Source organism: Cibotium barometz, chromosome 7 (assembly GCF_041138505.1).
Source record: "Cibotium barometz isolate CiBa-2024 chromosome 7, ASM4113850v1, whole genome shotgun sequence".
In the NCBI taxonomy this organism is placed as follows: Eukaryota; Viridiplantae; Streptophyta; class Polypodiopsida; order Cyatheales; family Cibotiaceae; genus Cibotium; species Cibotium barometz.
In genome coordinates this window covers 1,539,067-1,558,269 of record NC_141052.1, presented here as the reverse complement: position 1 = coordinate 1,558,269, position 19,203 = coordinate 1,539,067, and the positions used below count along the sequence as shown (strand labels likewise).

The 19,203-nt window shown below is 38.3% G+C and overlaps 1 protein-coding gene across 1 annotated transcript; it reads left to right on the top strand.

The window, feature by feature from the left end:
* Positions 1 to 494: 494 nt before the first annotated feature.
* LOC147636569 (uncharacterized) lies at positions 495 to 4,275 on the top strand. The gene is made up of 4 exons (XM_086799993.1): positions 495 to 1,245; positions 2,302 to 2,588; positions 2,786 to 3,010; positions 3,471 to 4,275. Exons 1-4 carry the CDS (start codon positions 858 to 860, stop codon positions 3,966 to 3,968), a joined length of 1,398 nt encoding a protein of 465 aa, XP_086656119.1. The 5' UTR covers positions 495 to 857; the 3' UTR covers positions 3,969 to 4,275.
* Positions 4,276 to 19,203: the final 14,928 nt, after the last annotated feature.

The following is a 19,203-nucleotide window of genomic DNA, read 5'->3' as shown; positions in this document are numbered from 1 at the left end:
TCATTTCAAAAAACCTCCCTCTTGTACACTCATGTGATATCATAAGTTTTCTAAGAGTCAATCCCGCAGGATACTACGATAGCTTCTGAAGTATGGCAAGCTCTTAAGAACCAATATGAGATGAGGAATTAGACAAGGATAATGCAACTACTCATGTATGTCCTCGAATGTTTGGTAATGGAAAGTTAAATGGGATAAATTACACTCTCTCGAAGTTCAATATTAGTTCCATCGTTGATTTATGCTTCTATGAAGAGAATTTTGAAGCATTGGAGGAGGGGCCAAAGTTGAGATGACAATGGAGGAGGGGAAGCACAACACATGGTGTTTGGCATGGTTGTGTTTGTCTCTTTATTAGCACGGGATCAAACTTTATAAGCTAAACTTCGCCGCGTCTCATTGTCTACCCCATTCTTTCTTTTTCTTTTTCTTTTTTCGTAAATACCTCTCTCTCTCTCTCTCTCTCTCTCTCTCATTGCTTACTTTCGAGGTCAACGTCTTTCTCTCTCTCTTTCTCTTTCTACGAACTCATCTCAAACAAGCTGTGTCAATTGCGCTCTCTCTCTCTCTCTCTCTAGCTCACGGAGTCTCTCTCTCTCGCCATGCTTTTAGCTTTCCTTCTCTCTTTTCATACAGAATATGCAATTTGTCAACAATTTCTCTCTCTACAAAATATACACTTGCCAACTTAGTCAACGTGTGTGCGCGCGCGTGTAGCTCAGCAAGCATACAGTACACACAGTTTCTCTACATGGGCACTTCTCCTTCGGGGACATGGCCACACATCTGCACTAAGACCATGCGCAGCCATCTGCATTGAGGTTTTAGATCACAAGGCATTTCTGTAAAATTTTCCCATGAGCATGAGCAAACACAGCTCGGCTAGAAGGCCTGTGGTGGCCATAAGAAATCTAAACAGCAATGCCAAATCCCAGGGGGAGGACAAGCTTGTGCCAGGGGACATTGTGGAGCAGGTTCATGTGGGCAGTGTGACCCTGACTGCCCCCTTTACAGGGGGGAAAGCAGGGCTCCAACTCGAGCTCCGCCGGCTTTACAAGGTTGGGGACACCCATGCCCAGGTGAAGGTCAGACGGCTCAACAACAAGCATGTCAAGATGCAGGTCTCCATTGTCCCCCACGACTCTGTCATGATGAGAAAGCAGTATGCTCTCAGAGCAAGCAATGATGCCAATCACGTGGTCACCTTCATTGACTCCACTGAGGCTGAGAGTCTCTTGATCCAAGGTAAGCATGTTTTCCCCCTCCAAAAGAGCATTTTAGGGTAAGCATGCATAATTATATACATTCATACCTACGTGCATGCATTCATATATGCACATACATGAGGCTAAGGGTCGTTTGATCCAATTGTTTCACGTGTAGGCATACATAACTACACAAGTGCATTAATACATACACAATACATAAGGCTGAGAGTCTCATGTATGTACATACACATACATACAAGCATTAGTCTGAGAGTCTCATGTACGTACATAAACATTCGTTATATACACTAGGTTGAGAGGTCTATATGTAATTTTTATGTAATTCTTCTCATTGAGTAGATATTATCTTCTACACAAGAGAACATAACATAACCTAGCCTTAAGATAACCTCCCTTGAGTGTGTCCCATGCCCCTATTATATAGGAGGGCCCTCAAGTATCTTGACTCTCCATTTCCCATACGTGACCCTTGGATGCCTGACCCTCTTAAGGTTAGTTCTAACCCATGCTCCACTAGAGCTTCTTTCCATACTCCCATGCTCACAAGCTTAAAGTGGGTTAGTCTCCTAGTATATGCATATATAATGTGCATATAACAAAGGGGAAAAACCCAATGTCCTCTTTCCACATGAAAGAGGATATTACAAAAAAAAATGAAATAGATATACAGGAGTAAGCATCACGCATGCATTAAGTATGTAAGTGAGTGCACGCGCGTGTGTAGATTCATACACACGTACATACAGAAACAACCAATGTGTAAGTATCTTTTTGTAGATCGTACCCATCCATGCAGATGACGTGTGAGAAGATTTGAGGAGTGTGCATGCATGCATACGGATACACACATCCATACACACAGTGAGAATGGTTTTAGCAAGCAATCATGAGTCCTAACTACATAGACACATGTATATATGTATACGTCTGGAAAGACTGAATGCAATATAAGTCTGTATGCATGAAGGTTGGAAAGATTGAATGCAATATAAGTCTATTATCTACAACATATTCCCATGCAGCTAACTTGTGTTAAGGGAAGCTCTAATCTCTTGCTTGTTCTGTTTACTAGAGAAAAGGTATTCTGAAGTACTAGCTCAACTCGTCAACAGTCACCTGCAACATGGGTATGTGCCATATCCCTGGGAAAAGAAAATGAAGCAGCAACAAGGTCATCCACAACGACTTAACTCTATCTTCTCGCTGCTCATCATACCGGCTGCTAGCGACAAGTCTACACAGTCACACACTGATATCGAAGATACAATGTCTAAGGCTATGGCATGGCTTACAGCGGCCCAAGCTGCAGGAACTCCTCTAAGTTTCCTCAGCATTCAGACGGAGCCTCTGCTGACAAAGGCAAGTCTTTGATGGGATACAACCCTTGTCCACACTTTTGGATGTATCCTGTGGATAGTTTTAGGGCATTTCATAAGCTTGGTAACATCTCAAAAGGTTTTCATGCCATGCATGTCAAGAATTTGATTGGCACGCACCATGAATGAATGGCCAACGTCTTGTGCATATATTCATCTTAAGGATTGAATGGTATGCAGATTTCTGGACAAGAAGCTTCGAGATCAGCTTGGGGTGCGGATTCATGGGAGGCAGGTGTCATGGACCAGGGTGTTTATGGGTATGAAGACTATCATGGAATAGACATAGGGATATTAAGGGCAGTGCGATTGTGGTATGTTCCTGCTGCTGCTGAGGTGGCCATTCATCTCGATTTACGGAAGGGCGAGACAAAGTTGGGGATCGGAATAAGCCGCACGGATGAGGTGAAATCTCTTCTCTGTCTCTCTTTCATATGCTAGCATCATCAGGCTCCTAATTCAGAGATCCTGGTTCGAATCCCAGCAAGGGCACTTTGGCGCCACCATAGGGATCAACAATGCCCATTTGGCTGTCACCATATGGAACATATGGGGTTGCCTATGACAACCCCCCTCTCTCTCTCTCTCTCTCTCTCTCCTCTCTTTTTGGTGCTTTCATATGGATAATAAGTCGTCCACTGACTTTGGCTACGATGTTAAAAAATTCATCATTATCATTTTTTTCTTTCTATGGGATTGGCTATGATCTTAATTGATGCATCATCATCAGCATCTGTGTGTGTGCGCGCACGCGCCTGCACGTGGGTTCTGCCTAAGTTTTAAAGCTTTGAAATGCTTGGCACCCAATGTGTCTATTGCAAGAGATGAAGATTGAAACCTAATTTCTTTACGTTATTCTATTCAGGGCTTTTGTTATGTCTCCTCTGTTGAAGATGGCACAGTTGCGGAACGGGCTGGCCTTAAGATGATATACCTTGCTGCTCAAATAGCTGGGAAGTTCCTAGTCATATCTAGAATAGGAGAAGAGACGATCACACCTACAATGGTGTCATCATCGGGCTCCATCCGATGCCATGACACGGTATCCATAAGCCAGAAGCTCTCCATGCACAGACAGGCAGGGCAGCCATTGACTTTTTGTGTGCTTGTATGGGAAGGGGCTGTGGATATAGCTACTACCGCTGCAACAGGAGCAGCACAAGCCTCGTCGGCTTCGAGTGGAAGCTCAAGTGTCAGTACAGCTGAGGAAGAATCGAGGCCGTCCATAAGCAGAAAATCAGTGGTACTGGAGCTTTTTTCTGAGCCTGAGTCAGCTAGAAGCTCCAATGCTTCCATGGTGGCTGTGGCTGCTGCTGCTACAGGTCTCCAGCAGAGCGAGGCTGACTTTTCGTTCCGAAGGTGAAGATCTTTGTGTGGAAGAACCAAGGGTGAGGCTGATGAAGCCCTTGTTGGAAAAAGAGGACGAAGAAACACACTCCTTGCATTTACTAGCCCTACTCATTGGTGCATACTAGCTACTTCAGGATGTGATGGGCTTGTTTGGCTTCTAGGGAGGTTCACATGTGGCCAATGTCGCATCGACTGTTATGACCATCCTGATAAGACAGATGATCTTGTGCATGTATGTTATCATACCTGATAAGACAGATGATCTTGTGCATGTATGTTATCAGACCTCTTATGTACATACCTCTATATTTGACACTTTCCTACTAGACTTTGGAAAATGATGCAAAATTTTAATAATTGTCAACAACCTTACATTCAACTCTAGGTTTGAACCAAAAAAAAAAAAGGGTCTACACATGGTTTGGGTTTCATGGAAGTTGCTAAATGGAGGCCCCATCTTGTTTGTGTGGTTTGAGATGATTGCAACCAGCCCCGAAGGGCAAATCTACCATTGTAGAGACATAGTTGGTACTGGTATGAACTGCGATGTGGATCCTTCTTGGTGCTGGTGTGAACCATGTTAGTATGGACTGGACTGTTGAGGTACATGTAGCCCCGAAATTGGGTATCCCCTCTGTAATTCCTGAACCACATGGCTTGTTAACGATGACCTAGAGAGCTTCTCACACATGAATGTGGCTGGGAGTTTGAAGCCCCCGTCTTAGGGGTTTTACACGCTTTGGGTGCCCTCAATTATTTTTATTTTTATTTTTATTGATGTTTGGCAAAAAGTCAAAGCTTGTGGATGGGGGGTTACCACTACTGACACGGACCTATCCCACTACAAGCTCACAAATTCATTGAATGTTCATACCAAAATGATGTTTTCGATCTCCTTAAATTTGCACTATTATTTACATTGCTTTTCTACTATCCGTCCTTAATCGAGTTGGAGATGCTTAAAAGTAGAAATTCAAGTGTGAGTACAGCTGAGGAACCATAAGCAGCAAATCAGTGGTGCTGGAGCTTTTTCCTGGCTTCCATGGTGACTGTGGCTGTGGCACTGCCGCCGCTACAGGTCTCCATTTTCGTCGGCAGAGCGACGCCCACTTTTCATTCCGAAGTGAAGGTGAGGCTGCCTTGTTGGATAGAGAGGAGAAAGAAAAACATTCCTTGCATCATGTGCTATAGCCCCTGCCCGTTGGTGCATACTATCTACCCCAAGATGTGATGGGCTTGTTTGCCTTGTAGGGGCGGTAACCGGTTCCCATATGCTGTCAATGTTGAATTGACTGTGATGACTAGCCTAAATTTATACTGAATGCCAGTTAAGAAGTCTAAAAGAGGAAGATGATAAGCTTGCAAATTGTAGCCTTCGGGCCTTTAGAAGGAGAACCTTCACTTGTAGAAAGAAGCCTCATAGATACCTATAGGAAGTAGGGAACTGGTAGGGCTTGTTAGAGATGAAAATGGGCAGGAGGTGGGAGAGATTGAACAGGTGGTTAGGAAATGGGTAGATTATTTGGGCTTCACTTTAAGCCTGAAAGAGGATGGGTCCACCTGAAAGAGGATGGGTCCAGTACAAGGTTTGCTGCAGAAAATAACCTATTAAACTTGGTTAAGCAAAGTGTGGACACTGATAAAGCCAGATGGTTGGAGAGAGATGTAGAGCTAGATGAATGCTGGTTAGCCCTCCTCAATATGGGCAAGGAAAAATCTCCAAGTTAGGATGGTCTCTCAGTGAAATTTTTTATTTCCTTCTGGCCCTCTCTGACTAAAAGACATAGTTTGGAACATTTGCAAAGAAGCCTTCAGCTCTGGGGTCCTGGAAAGGACCTCAAGGAGGGAGTGGTGAAACTCATCCCCAAGCAAGCTACCTATCATAGTAGGTTCAACCACTGGAGACCTATCACCCTGCTAACTGTTGTATATAAGATCCTTGCCAAAGTGATTGCCATAAGGATTTCTCCTACTCTTCATCAGGAAGTGGTCTTTAGGAAACAATATGGATTCATAAAGGGAAGATCTATCTATGACAATATTTTGGCTACCATGATAGGTAGGGATGTAGCCAAAAGGACTAATAAAAAATGCATAATGCTTCAGTTGGGAAAGGCTTATGATAGGATACATTGGTCCTTTGTGGCTAGGGCTATGGAAAAACTGGGGTTTGGCTTCAGAAAGGCTTCTTGCATCTATACCCTTTCTTTTGGAGGTTTTTCTAGCCTTTTGATAAATGGCAGGTTAGTAGGGGGTTTCAAATCAGAAGGTCGGTAAGACAGGATGCCCTCTTGCCCCCTTGCTCTTTGCAATTGCTTCACATCCTCTTATTGTGGCCCTTGAAAAAGCCAGCGAAAGAGGGAGGATTACTGAATTGAAGTTGAAAAGTGGGGAACAATTAATAATTTAATGTTTTGCTGATGATTCCCTGCTATTCTTAAGAGCAGATAATGACAATGCGAGACAGGCCTTGTCCATAGTCTAGGGATTTGCTGATGCCTTAGGCTCCAAATGCCATATTCTGAAGTCTAGATTAATTAGTCTAACTAAAGATAATGATTTTGATATGGAAAGATGGGGCTGTGAGGTAGTCAAGAGAGACTAAGTCATTAGGCACCTTGGGATCCCCTTTGGGGTGGATATCACCAATAAACAACTTTCTAAGTGGGCCATTGAAAGATTTCTTTAGAAATTAAAGAAGTGGGAAGAAGAAAGAGTATCATTTCAGGATAGAGTGACCATATGTAATACTGTGCTAAATGCCTACATTATGTTTTTATCCCTAGTTTCATCAACTTTAGTAAAGCTCAATGGAATAGAATTATAGGTCCTGTGAGGGATTTCTTGTGGAGGAATAGGGGCAATAACAAAAGGGTGGTAGCATGGCTTGCTTGGGACAAAGTTAGCCTACCAAAAAAGGATGGTGGCCTGGGGATTTTACACCTTCCCACTCATGCCTTGGTCAGAATTGCTCTACTTCTCCCCAAATGCTTATTTGCAAGAAGAAGCCTGGTCTAGGTTGTTCAAAGAAGTGGTGGATGACTCTCTTGTCCTCTAGAAAGGTAGCTGCTTGGGATTAAACTGGAGAAACAAGCTATTTTCTTATGCTCCTCTTAAGATTTCAAATTTCCCCTTTTGTAGCTTTTTAAGTAGTAAATGGAAGGAAGTGTTGAATGTGTCCCATTGGGATGGCTGCTCTAGAGTTACTGGCAATTCCTTTCTCACCTTGGGGATCTGGTGGTCCCATAACTTTAACCCTCCCTTGGCCCTCCTAGATATTTCTCTTGCCAAAAAACTGAATAACAGAGGTCTAAGGAGACTAGCTGATTGTTGGGACTGGTCGTTCGCAAGATGGAAAGAGTTGGATCAATTAGTCATAGATTTTGGGCTGTTATCCAAAGAAAAGCATCTAGTTGGACATTTGATAGAACTATAGAAAGTGTGGGTATCTACTGCTTTTGAGGACTCCTGCTAGATGAAGGATTGGATGTGGTTTAATGGTGTGAAATTGGACAAAGGGTCAGCTAAGTTCCTCTATCTAGAACTGAGGAAAACTACACTAAATTCTGAATACTGCAATAGAGCCTGGAAAGTTAACTAGAAAGCAAGTACTTGGAGGAAGAGGTGGACGCTTATTTGGAAGTCAAACATCCCTTTGAAATTTCAAGTCTTTCTATGGAGAGTCTGCTTGGTAGCCCTTCTAATTGGGACTAAACTCCTTCAAGTCTTTCTATGGAGAGTCTGCTTGGTAGCCCTTCTAATAGGGACTAAACTCCTTCAAAGAAACTTCACTTCAAGATGCTGTCCTAGGTGCAGATCAGCACTGGAAGATGGAAGGCATGCATTTTGGGAGTGCCCTACTATTAGGGGAACTTGGGCTAAGATTGGAAAATGGGTTGCTAAGTCTTTAGGTCTTCAAGGTCTCTGTGGGAAACTTGCTCTTTAACATTATTAGATATAGCTACTTATGGGAAATATGGATTTCTAGAAATAGTATTGTGTTTCAGGAGAGGAGAGAAACCCTGGTCTAAATGTCACTGAACTGATGTATAAATGTACTCGTCTCTGCGATCGGTGAATGTCTCTAGTAACCACCTACTATACATGCGTCTTTCATTTACATATATATATAAATGAACAACAATATAATGAATATAGAACAATTACACTACTTGAATAAAATTGTAAAGAAGGAAATGCCACATACAAAGCTCTAGTCTTACCTTATAAAAGCTCACTACATTCAGCAACATATCGAATGGGATTCCTATCTGCATCCAACATGTATGGATGGGTTCTATCTCACAATTTAGGTTTTATGACGACATTGTCATCCATCTCAAAACCTACGTGATCAGTAGATACCTTGCTGCCCTACCTATTATACTTTAGTCAACTAGACGTAGTGTGATGGGGGTATGTAAAGATGGCGACGATGAACAAAATAGAGACCTACGTGCACACACATGTAACGGAATTCATGGTGGTTCACTTAAAAATATAAAATGAGTACAATCCACTCTTTCACTCACCTCTTCTTGTCCATCTTCTGACATGAGATACATGTATTATGGGAAACACATGAACAAAGTTCTATGCAATGTTAAATTGCAACTTTATGCCTCTCACACTACAATCCCCAAGTGCTCTGTACATAGAGTATACATCATCGACATGTAGAAATTCTACAAGTACAAAGGCTAACTCCAAAGAGTAAGATTTATAAGAAAATCTACCCACACCAAGTGCAAGTCTCCAAGGCTATCATCTAATAAGTTCTTGAAGAGAGCACCCAAAATCCTAAATTTGAGTGCAAGAAGAGATCCTCCCCCACTTGTTCTAGGTGCCTAGAATATGCTTCAAAAGATGCTAATAACTATAGACTATGAAGATCTACTAAGGCTAAAAAGACCCTTGGACCATATGCCCTTGTCCCCAATGCCACATGATATATTGTTTATGAGCTTCTTGTTGTAGAGCTCCTACACTTCTGACGTTATTGTTCATACCTCCAAAAGGGCATCCGATCTTGGATCCTTTTCTTTAAGGTACATGAAAGATGCAAGAGACAAACACGAGTTTTATTATGTGTGATGGATGTGTGTAACCGTGGAGTTTCACATAAATTCCGTGGTGAAAGCTTCTCATATGTGTGTGTAGCCACAAGTGGTGAGATTTTTGCGGTATGATTGCCACACTTTGTCATAATTTTGAGTTCACTTGGGTTTTATGATAGCAGCTCCCATGAAAAGGCATCTATTAAGCTCACCCTAACATGTCGTGGGAATTTACCAATCCGCTAAGCTCAAATTGTGCTCAAGAGCTCCACCGTAGCCACTTGTCGCCGCTATCCTCCTGTACTTGTTGTCACACCGAGGCCGTTTCTAATCCAACGGGTGGTGCAACCTCTCTCATGACGATCGTGTGGGATCTCTGCAGAAGATGATTGTGGTGATAGCCTAATCACTCAAGCAAGAGAAGAAACAAGAGGGAGACAATTATTAGATCTCTCATACATGTGATTATAAGGGTTTGGTTGAATGTGTGTTTTATGGTCAATAAATAAGATTGGGATAATGAGGGGATAATACATCTTAACTAAAGATTAGCGAGAATTCCTCACCAGCCCCAACTTTGATACTTGCTTTTCTTTGAGGGTAACAAAACTTTTAATAGGATGGGAATTTTACAAAGTTGTAATTTAAGTTGTAGAGCTCAATAATCTCTACAAAACTTTGTGAGATGGTGAACCTTGGTAAATTTTTTATTGGTTTAAAAAACATAAAGGCTAGAAGAAGGCTACCTGAGCAAAATCTATAGAAAACTATACAAAACTGACATGAGCTCATCTTTGAGGCTGAATTTGATCTTTGCAATAATTTCTTTAGACCCTTTAGTAGGACATGTTTTATAAAGAAAATGTCGATGTAAAAATTTCCAGTTCGGGCATCACTTAATTGGGAGTGTTGATATAGCGAATGATGTTGGGTAAATGTTAGGAGCAAGGGGAGTGGTATGTGACCCTTAAATAATTGTATGAGTTACATAATATGATGCCAAGTGGGTGCTCACTTCAAGGGAGATGGTGCTCACATCTAGGAAAGTGGGCGCTCACTTTAAAGGAGATGGTGCTCAAATTTTAGGAAAGACTAGGGGCAGCTTAATCAAGCTTATTGGCCATGATTAATGTTAATGGCTAATGGAAATGTATTCAAGTCTATAAAAAGGCCCTCTAATTGATGGATTAAACATATGAGCTTTTTGCTAAACCTCTTGCCTTGTCGTTATGCTCTATTTTTGTCATTAGGATTAATCTCTTTCTTGCATTTCTACCATGTTAAGATGTTAATCTATATCATTTTCACATGCCCTAATCCTTTATAGACACAAATCTTGAGTATTTTGATATAAGCCTATGAAGGGGGATTGCATAAATTGTCTACATTCCTTAAACTTTGTTTGTAAGTCCTTGGGAAGGACATAGTTTGAACCCATGGACTTCCTACACAAATTGTCTTTGATGAATGGATAATTATGGATGGTTTTATATATTTAATGTCTTAGATTAATGGCTAATCATGATGTGGTGATTTTAACTTAATAATGCATATATACATGGATGCATACATGTATGTGTGAAATGTGCGGATCCATACTTTTATGGTGAGTGTGATAGAAGAACAGATGAATGCAAAATTGAATGAAATCCATTCCAGCATGAGTTTCCATGTGTGAACATAAGTATGTGATTGTTGAGAAGATTCATGTGCATGATACAAATGATGATGGGGATGATCCATGCATGTGAATAACCATATGAGTGTGAATGATAATGTGATAATCCATTTATAATGATGGAAAAATGATGTTATGAATCGGATGAACATGGATCCAAAAGAGATCACATATGATGTGAATTAGTGTGATATAGAGGTCATGTTGATGATATAGGGTAATAGATGTGAATTGATATGCCATGTTGTGTGACATGATGATATGATATGATTCTTGATGTGCATGCAATATTGGAAGTGTTTCCATACTAATGATCTATGTTGTATTTGTGGGAGCATGCATGAGGGAAATGGATCGACGATGATCCAATAATAGGATATCCATGAGGATGCCAATGCAATCTCTTTCTTTAAGAGCGTCATAGTTACATTAGGAGAAAGTTTATGATGGTTTGAGGCCTTGACCCACCTTGATGGCAGCCTTGGGTGTGGTCTCGGGTACACCTGGGGAAGGCCGACAGAGCAGCCCTATGAGTGTCGGGCTTGCTGGTGTTGGCCATGCCATGTGAAGTAGCTCCAAGATGTTGGTGGTGGGCTCACAGTTAGCTATGATCCTAGACACGTATTTTGAGGGATGTTTGAGGAAAACATGGGGGTAATGGGGTAGGGTGCTCCTAGTGTGCTAAGAGCTTTCCTTTGTATCAATTCTATGTTGATTGGTGAATTCGCCTTGGTGTGTTGGAGTGATTGAGAGGACACGGATTGAGTATGGCGGCATATCAAGATAGGTCATGTTAGTGAACTATTACAAAGTTAATTAATATGATGTTTTAATTAGTTGTGTATACATCTTATATATCTTGAAGTTGAATAGAGAGTGTGTGAGTAAAAGAAATGGAAAAAGGAGTGTGTGAGTAATGATCCAAAATGGAAGTTATTGAACTTAGTGATTTTATCTTTATAAGCAAGTGAGAATTGAATTGCCTTTGAATGAGTGCAGAGCAAATTTGCAATAGTTTATAGAGAGTATATTATAAAAAGATATACTAGAGTTAAATGTTTCATAAGGTTATAAGGGGTTGGGATTTAAATTTGCATGTATATTTTACATGTGTATGTGCAATAACTTTGGCATGGAAAGAAGTATATATACAATGAAGGGTAGGGTGTACAAAGAAGTATAGTTGTAATAGTAAGGATAAAGGGTAGGACAGATAGTATTGTTAAGATATATAAGTTACAGGGTAGTTTTTAGGTTTAGTCGAGAAGTGGGATTTTATATATGAGTAGTTTGAATTAAAGTATATAGTACACTAAATATACTCCATCAATAGTGAAAATGCAATATATATTGGTAGTCATAAGGTATGATCCACAAGTGGATTTATATATATAAGTAGGTTGAATTAAATTATATAGTACAATAAATATACTCAATCATGAAAATGTACTATATATTAAGCAATGAAGGGTAGAGTGTACAAAGGACTATAGTTGTAATAGTAAGGATAAAGGGTAGGATAGATAGTATTGTTAAGATATAAAGTTACAGGCAGTTATTAGGTTTAATCGAGAAGTGGAGTTTTATATATGAGTAGTTTGAATTAAAGTATATAGTACACTAAATATACTCCATCAATAGTGAAAATGTAATATATATTTGTAGTTATAAGGTATGATCCACAAGTAGAGTTTTATATATGAGAAGTTTGAATTAAATTATATAGTACACTAAATATACTCGATCGTGAAAAAGTACTATATACTAAGCAATATCAAATCAAACTATAAAGTATCATTATATAGTAAAAATAGGTTTCTCAATAGGCCTACCTTGAAGATAAATGTGTGTGTGTGTTACAATTAACATTTGCATGTTTGTTGCCTTTGAATGAGTGCGGAGAAAATTTGCAAGAGTTTATAGAGTATATTATAAAAAGATATACTAGAGTTAAACATTTTATAAGGTTATAAGGGGTTGGGGTTTGAATTTGCATGTATATTTTACATTTGTATTATGTGCAATAACTTTGGCATGGAAAGGAGTATATATATAATGATGGGTAGGGTGTACAAAGGAGTATAGTTGTAATAGTAAGGATGAAGGGTAAGATAGATAGTATTGTTAAGATATATAAGTTACAGGGTAGTTATTAGGTTTAATCGAGAAGTTATTAGGGTAGGGTGTACAAAGGAGTATAGTTGTAATAGTAAGGATAAAGGGTAGGATAGATAGTATTATTAAGATATATAAGTTACAAGGCAGTTATTAGGAGTACTTTGAATCAAAGTATATAGTACACTAAATATACTCCCATTAATAGTGAAAATGTAATATAGATTTGTAGTTATAAAGTATGATCCACAAGTAGAATCAAAGTATACAGTACAAAGTAACTTCCAGCAGTCATTCGACTGACTATACATGATGATGCAGATGTTGGTTTCCGAATCCGAGGCACGAGAGCAACCCTCAACAACACAAGCAAGTAGTGCTATAGGGTCACCATCAGTCAAAGACTACAGAGTGCCAACCAATTAAAGACCAACTTCTTGGATGCTTACGCCCAGTCATTCGAGGGAACACTCATCAGGAAGGATGTCACCACACCACATGGAAAGGTAACACTCCAATGCCACAGCAAAGAGTGCCTCCACCTATTAGAGGGTACCGAAGTCAAAACTAAGCTCTTAGCTATCTTGTTCAAGCCCACCCTGTTGTACATATCAACCGGCTTTATTTGCATCATTAATGACATTACTCTGCATGCTTTTTTGGTGGCTTCATCTCTGATGTTTTCGTATTCCTCACCATTTGAGTTGTAAGAATCTCTCTTTAGCATTTGTTTGATTGGCATTGTATCTATGGTATGCATGTGGGCTTTCACTGTAGCAGTAGGGAGCTATAAAGATTCTCTGAGTAGTTCTTTTGTTATTATGAGCAGCTCTTTTGTGGTGCCATCCGCTTTTGTAATCCTGCCTCTTTTGGTCTGTTTGTCGTAGGTCCTTAGGTATTCAGCAGCACAGAGGTCAGTGTCGACTAAGCGGGGTAGAACCTCTGCGATTCTCCCGAGGCCCAACTTTGTTTAGTGATTAAACACATAAAGTTTTCATTTATGCTTAAATTAAAATATTTTTTTAAAGCATAGATCTCTCTGCTCCAAAGAATGGTCATTCCTATGACCTATTCTATATTCAATTAATGCTTTTCATGGAGAAATTCTCTATTCACAAATCAAACTATAGGCTTGTGAAGCTAGAGGTTTAAGAAAATGGTTTTTATACTTGTATGCCTAAAAAATATGGTAATATTATGGGATAAATCCATAAATTGGATTTAATGCTAAAAGATAGTTATACTATCATAATTATTTTACCATGTCTTATTCTTTTCATAAAAATTAAAAATTTTCAGTAATAGCAAGGAAGCTATGGCAAAATTTTTAAGAAATTGATGCATAATTCATTCTTATGCATAACTTGAAAAGAGGACTTCCTATCATATTCTAGGATTGAATATCCTAGGTTAAAAGAATGGTTTTTGTCCATTCAATGGAAAACTAATTTTTAAGTTTATGTGTAATTAAATAATTAAGAAATGATAAAATTATGGTAATTATATTTAATGATAAAAGAGGAATTCCTATGACATTTGGAATTCATGGAAAAAGAGAAATTTCTAGCATATTGAAATTATTGGATATTTTATTTAAATTTAAAGATAAATTTTAGATAAATTTATTTTATCTATGAGAAATAATTAAATGGTAAAAGAGGAATTCCTATGACACTTAGAATTCAATCATTTGGATGGAAAAAGAGAAATTCCTAGCATATTGGAATTATTGGATAGTTTATTTAAATTCAAAGATGAATTTTAGATAAATTTATTTTATCTATGAGAAATAATTAAATGGTAGAAGAGGAATTCCTATGACATTTGGAATTCAATCATTTAGATGGAAAAAGAGAAATTCCTAGAATATTGAAATTATTGGATATTTTATTTAAATTCAAAGATGAATTTTAGATAAATTTATTTTATCTATGAGAAATAATTAAATGGTAAAAGAGGACTTCCTATATGACAATTGGAATTCAATCATTTAGATGCGAAAAGAGAAATTCCTAGCATATTGAATTAATAAGTGGTAATAATGATCCATGAATCTTCTATAGAAAGAAGATAACCCCAAAAATCCTCTCAATTGAGTTGACTTACTTGGTGTTGGCCAACCTTTTACACATGCCACCTTCTTTGGATCGGGTCTTATGCCATTCTCTCCCACAAAATGCCCAAGATGTTCCACTTCATTAACCCATGAATGAACATTTTCTCTCTTTTGCAAATAGCTTGTGCTCCCTAATCACTTCAAACACTTGCTTCACATGATATAGGTGCTCTTCGTCGCTCTTACTATATATTAATATATCATCGAAGAACACTAGCACAAACACGAATAAGAAAGGATCCAATACCCTATTCATCAATGCTGGAAAGTAGCCGGTGCATTTATAAGACCAAAACGCATAACCATAAAGTGCAACAAACCTCTTTCGGTCCTAAATGCAATGTTCTCTTCATCACCCTCCTTCATCCTTGGTCCTAAAGTAGCCGGTGCATTTATAAGACCAAAACGCATAACCATAAAGTGCAACAAACCTCTTTCGGTCCTAAATGCAATGTTCTCTTCATCACCCTCCTTCATCCTTGGTATCTCGATCTTAAATCAATCTTGGTGAAAAATCTTACTCCCTTGAGCTTATCTAAGAGATCATCAATGCGTGGAATGGGGTACCTATTCTTGATGGTGGTGACTTTGTTCAAGTCATGATAATCAATGCACATACAAAAGGTGGTGGCTTTGTTCAAGTCATGATAATCAATGCACATACAAAAGGACCCATTCTTCTTCTTCACCGATAGAATGGGAGAAGCAAATGGAGATTGTGAGGGTTGAATAAGACCCATGGAAAGAAAATCTTGCACTTGCTTTGCCACTTCCTCTCTTTCCACCTTGGAAAACCGATAGGGTGGCTTGTTGTTGACAGCCTTTGGAAAGCAAAACTCCACAGGAGTTGAACAGAGTTCAAGGGTACAACCTACATGATGGCATTATGTATTATAATCGCAGGCTATGCATTCCCAATGATGAGGAAACCAAGGGACAAATTCTGAATGAAGCCCATGATAGCCTTATAGCAGGACATCCAGGTTTCATCAAAACCTACATGTCTGTAAAGAAAAGCTTCTTTTGGCCTGGTCTGAAAAAGGATGTACTGAATCATGTATGTCAATGTCTGACATGCCAAAAAGTCAAAGCTGAAAGAGTAAAAATGCCTGGGAAGTTACATCTATTGGACATCCCCCAGATGAAGTGGGAATGTATCAGTATGGATTTTATTACTGGATTACCTTCAGTGCAATCAGGTTACAACTCCATTTTTGTGGTAGTTGATAGACTAACCAAAGTTGTCCATCTGGTCCCAGTAAAAGAAACCTACACTGCAGTGGATGTGGCCAGAGTGTTCCTCAAAGAAATCTTCAGATTGCATGGCCTACCCAGGAGAATAGTAAGTGATCGAGATCCCAAGTTTACTTCAAGGTTCTCGACTGCATTTTTCGAAGTAGTGGGAACTTTCTTGGATCTCAGCACAGCTTATCACCCTGAGACCGATGGTCAAACTGAAAGGGTAAACCAAGTAATCGAAGATATACTTCGGTCATGCTGTTGTGGCAGGGAACCCAAGAAGTGGCTAAGCTATCTGCACCTAGTCGAGTTCGCCTACAATGCTTCTTATCACCGAAGTATCGGGATGAGCCCTTTTAAAGCTCTATATGGACAAGATTGCTTAACTCCATTAACTTGGTCCGCCGACCCATTGATTAGGGTTGAGATATCTAGACAGATGCTCGACGACATGGAGCAGCAGATGCAGGCAATTCGTAAAGATATAAAAGCTGCCTAGGATAGACAGAAGCAATATGCAGATAAGAAGAGGACAGATAGAGAATTCAAAGAAGCAGATATGGTCTTCATTCGAGTACGGCCCAAAAGAAGCTCTTTATCTCTTGGGAAGTACAAGAAGTTATCCCCCAGATATTGTGGGCCATATCTAATTACAAAGAAAGTAGGTGACTTAGCCTACGAGCTTCTTCTACCTCCTCATCTCAAAGTTCATAATGTATTTCATGTAAGCCTTCTAAAGAAATATGTGCCAAGCCCAAATCATGTGCTTGATGAGATGAAATCCTAACTTCTTCAACCCAAGGGCAGATGGAACTTCAACCTGAAGAAATTCTTGATGTTCGAGAGAAGATTCTCAGGAATAGAATTCTTAGAGAATTATTAGTAAAATGGAAGTTCTATCCTTTTGAAGATGCCCCCTGGGAGATTGAAGCCGATTTGTTTTGCGGGATTACTCCCAGTTTTGCGAGATGAGGACATCTCACATTTTTCAAGTGGGAGAGAATGTAAGATTCCTCCCTAGCCTCTCAAGATGATCAGCATCTTCCCCTGTAATCAAATCCCTCTTCATAAATATAAAAGATCTTCTTTCTACCAGTTTTGGCCTAGAGAGAGAAAATATTCTAGAAAGAGAATATTCAGATTTTAGATATTTTTAGATAGAAAAATATCTCATCTTATTAAAATAAGTTTCCCTAAAATAGAAGTTCAAAAAGATTTTCAGAAGGTGCATTAAAAATTAAGTACAATCTGTTCAAGAGGCATTATCCTGGGGGTGAAGATTTTTTTCGAAATTTTAAATTAAGGTTTCTATGGACCAATAAGATTCATCCAAATGTACGGAGGAGATAAATGAAGAAATAAAAGAAAAATCTCCAAAAATGAGTAAATACTCACATAAGATAAAGAGTTGACTAAGGACAAGGTTCATAGTTAAAAAAGAGAGATATTTAGGTGAAATGATGCATTTTTTACACCTCTGCATGGGGGAATTCCCCTCATGAAGGAGGCGCCTATTTCACATGCTTGAAGAATTTTTAAACTCCCAAGTAATGGGATATTTTTATCTCTCCTCTCTCCTGTTTCAACTAGATCCAAAAAGTGAGCAAAACTGACCTAAAAATGGTCAAAAATTGACCAAACTGATCTGGAAAATTCTAGAATCAGTTGGCTTGGTTAGAAGCTCACTTTTTACTATAAATAGAAGCCCTCCCCTTTGTTGAAACTTAATAGTGTTTTGCACTATTACCCTGTCTCTCCCAAGTGCCAAAAACAGTGAATTATATTCATAATTCATTAGTTTTTGACCTTCCTTCTTCTTGAAGATTGGTGGCCACTCTTGTCTCAAACAAGAGTTGAACCCTCAAACCATCAAGCCAAAGGAAAGATTCCAAAGTCATTAGTAAGTTGGTGATTCTTCTCTTTTTCCACTTATTTTATGGCTTTTATGGTTTTAAATGGTTTTTATGCTTTATGTCTTCTCTAAAATTGCAAATAATGTTATGCCTCATTACAAAAAGGCATTCCCCTCTCTTCTCTAGTAAAACCAACCATTCTCTATCCTAGGTGAATGGTTAATGATTAAACTCAAGTTTTTTATAATGTTTGTCTTAATTAAGTAGAAAAATATTTACTTTAGAATAAATTCAATACTCTTGGTGCACTTTTAATTAGTTTTAAAGACTTAAAAATTTAAAAATGGTCAGCCACACAAAGGAGATTATGGCAAAATTTTTAGAAATTAGTGAAATAAAATTCATCTTTTATTATTCTAAAAGAGTAATCCTTATGGTTTCTATATTCTAAAGTATCATTTTCATGCATAGAAGATGCATTTTGATTATTTGTATATAAAGGAGATCTAGTTTTATTATAAAAGTGTTACTTTTATCATAATTGATTTTCATGCATAGAAGTATGCATAAAAGATAATTTTTTAATTATAAAAGTGTTACTTTTATCATATTTGATTTTCATGCATAGAAGGATGCATAAAAGATAATTTTTATTATAAAAGTGTTACTTTTATCATATTTGATTTTCATGCATAGAAGTATGCATAAAAGAAAAATTTTTAATATAAAAGTGTTACTTTTATCATATTTGATTTTCATGCATAGAAGTATGCATAAAAGATCATTTTTATTATACATATTTGATTTTCATGCATAGAAGTATGCATAAAAGATAATTTTTTTATTATAAAAGTGTTACTTTTATCATATTTGATTTTCATGCATAGAAGTATGCATAAAAGATAATTTTTTTATTACAAAAGTGTTACTTTTATCATATTTGATTTTCAGTACATAATGTATTTCATGTCAGCCTACTTAAGAAGCATGTACCGAGCCCGAATCATGTGCTTAATGATGAACTCTTAACTTCTTCAACCCAAGGGCAGATGGAACTCCAACTTGAAGAAATCCTTGATGTTCGAGAGAACAGGAACAAAATTCTGAGAGAATTATTAGTCAAATGGAAGTTGTATCTTTTTGAAGACGCCACTTGGGAGAAAGAAGCCGCACTGATGCGAGATTATCCC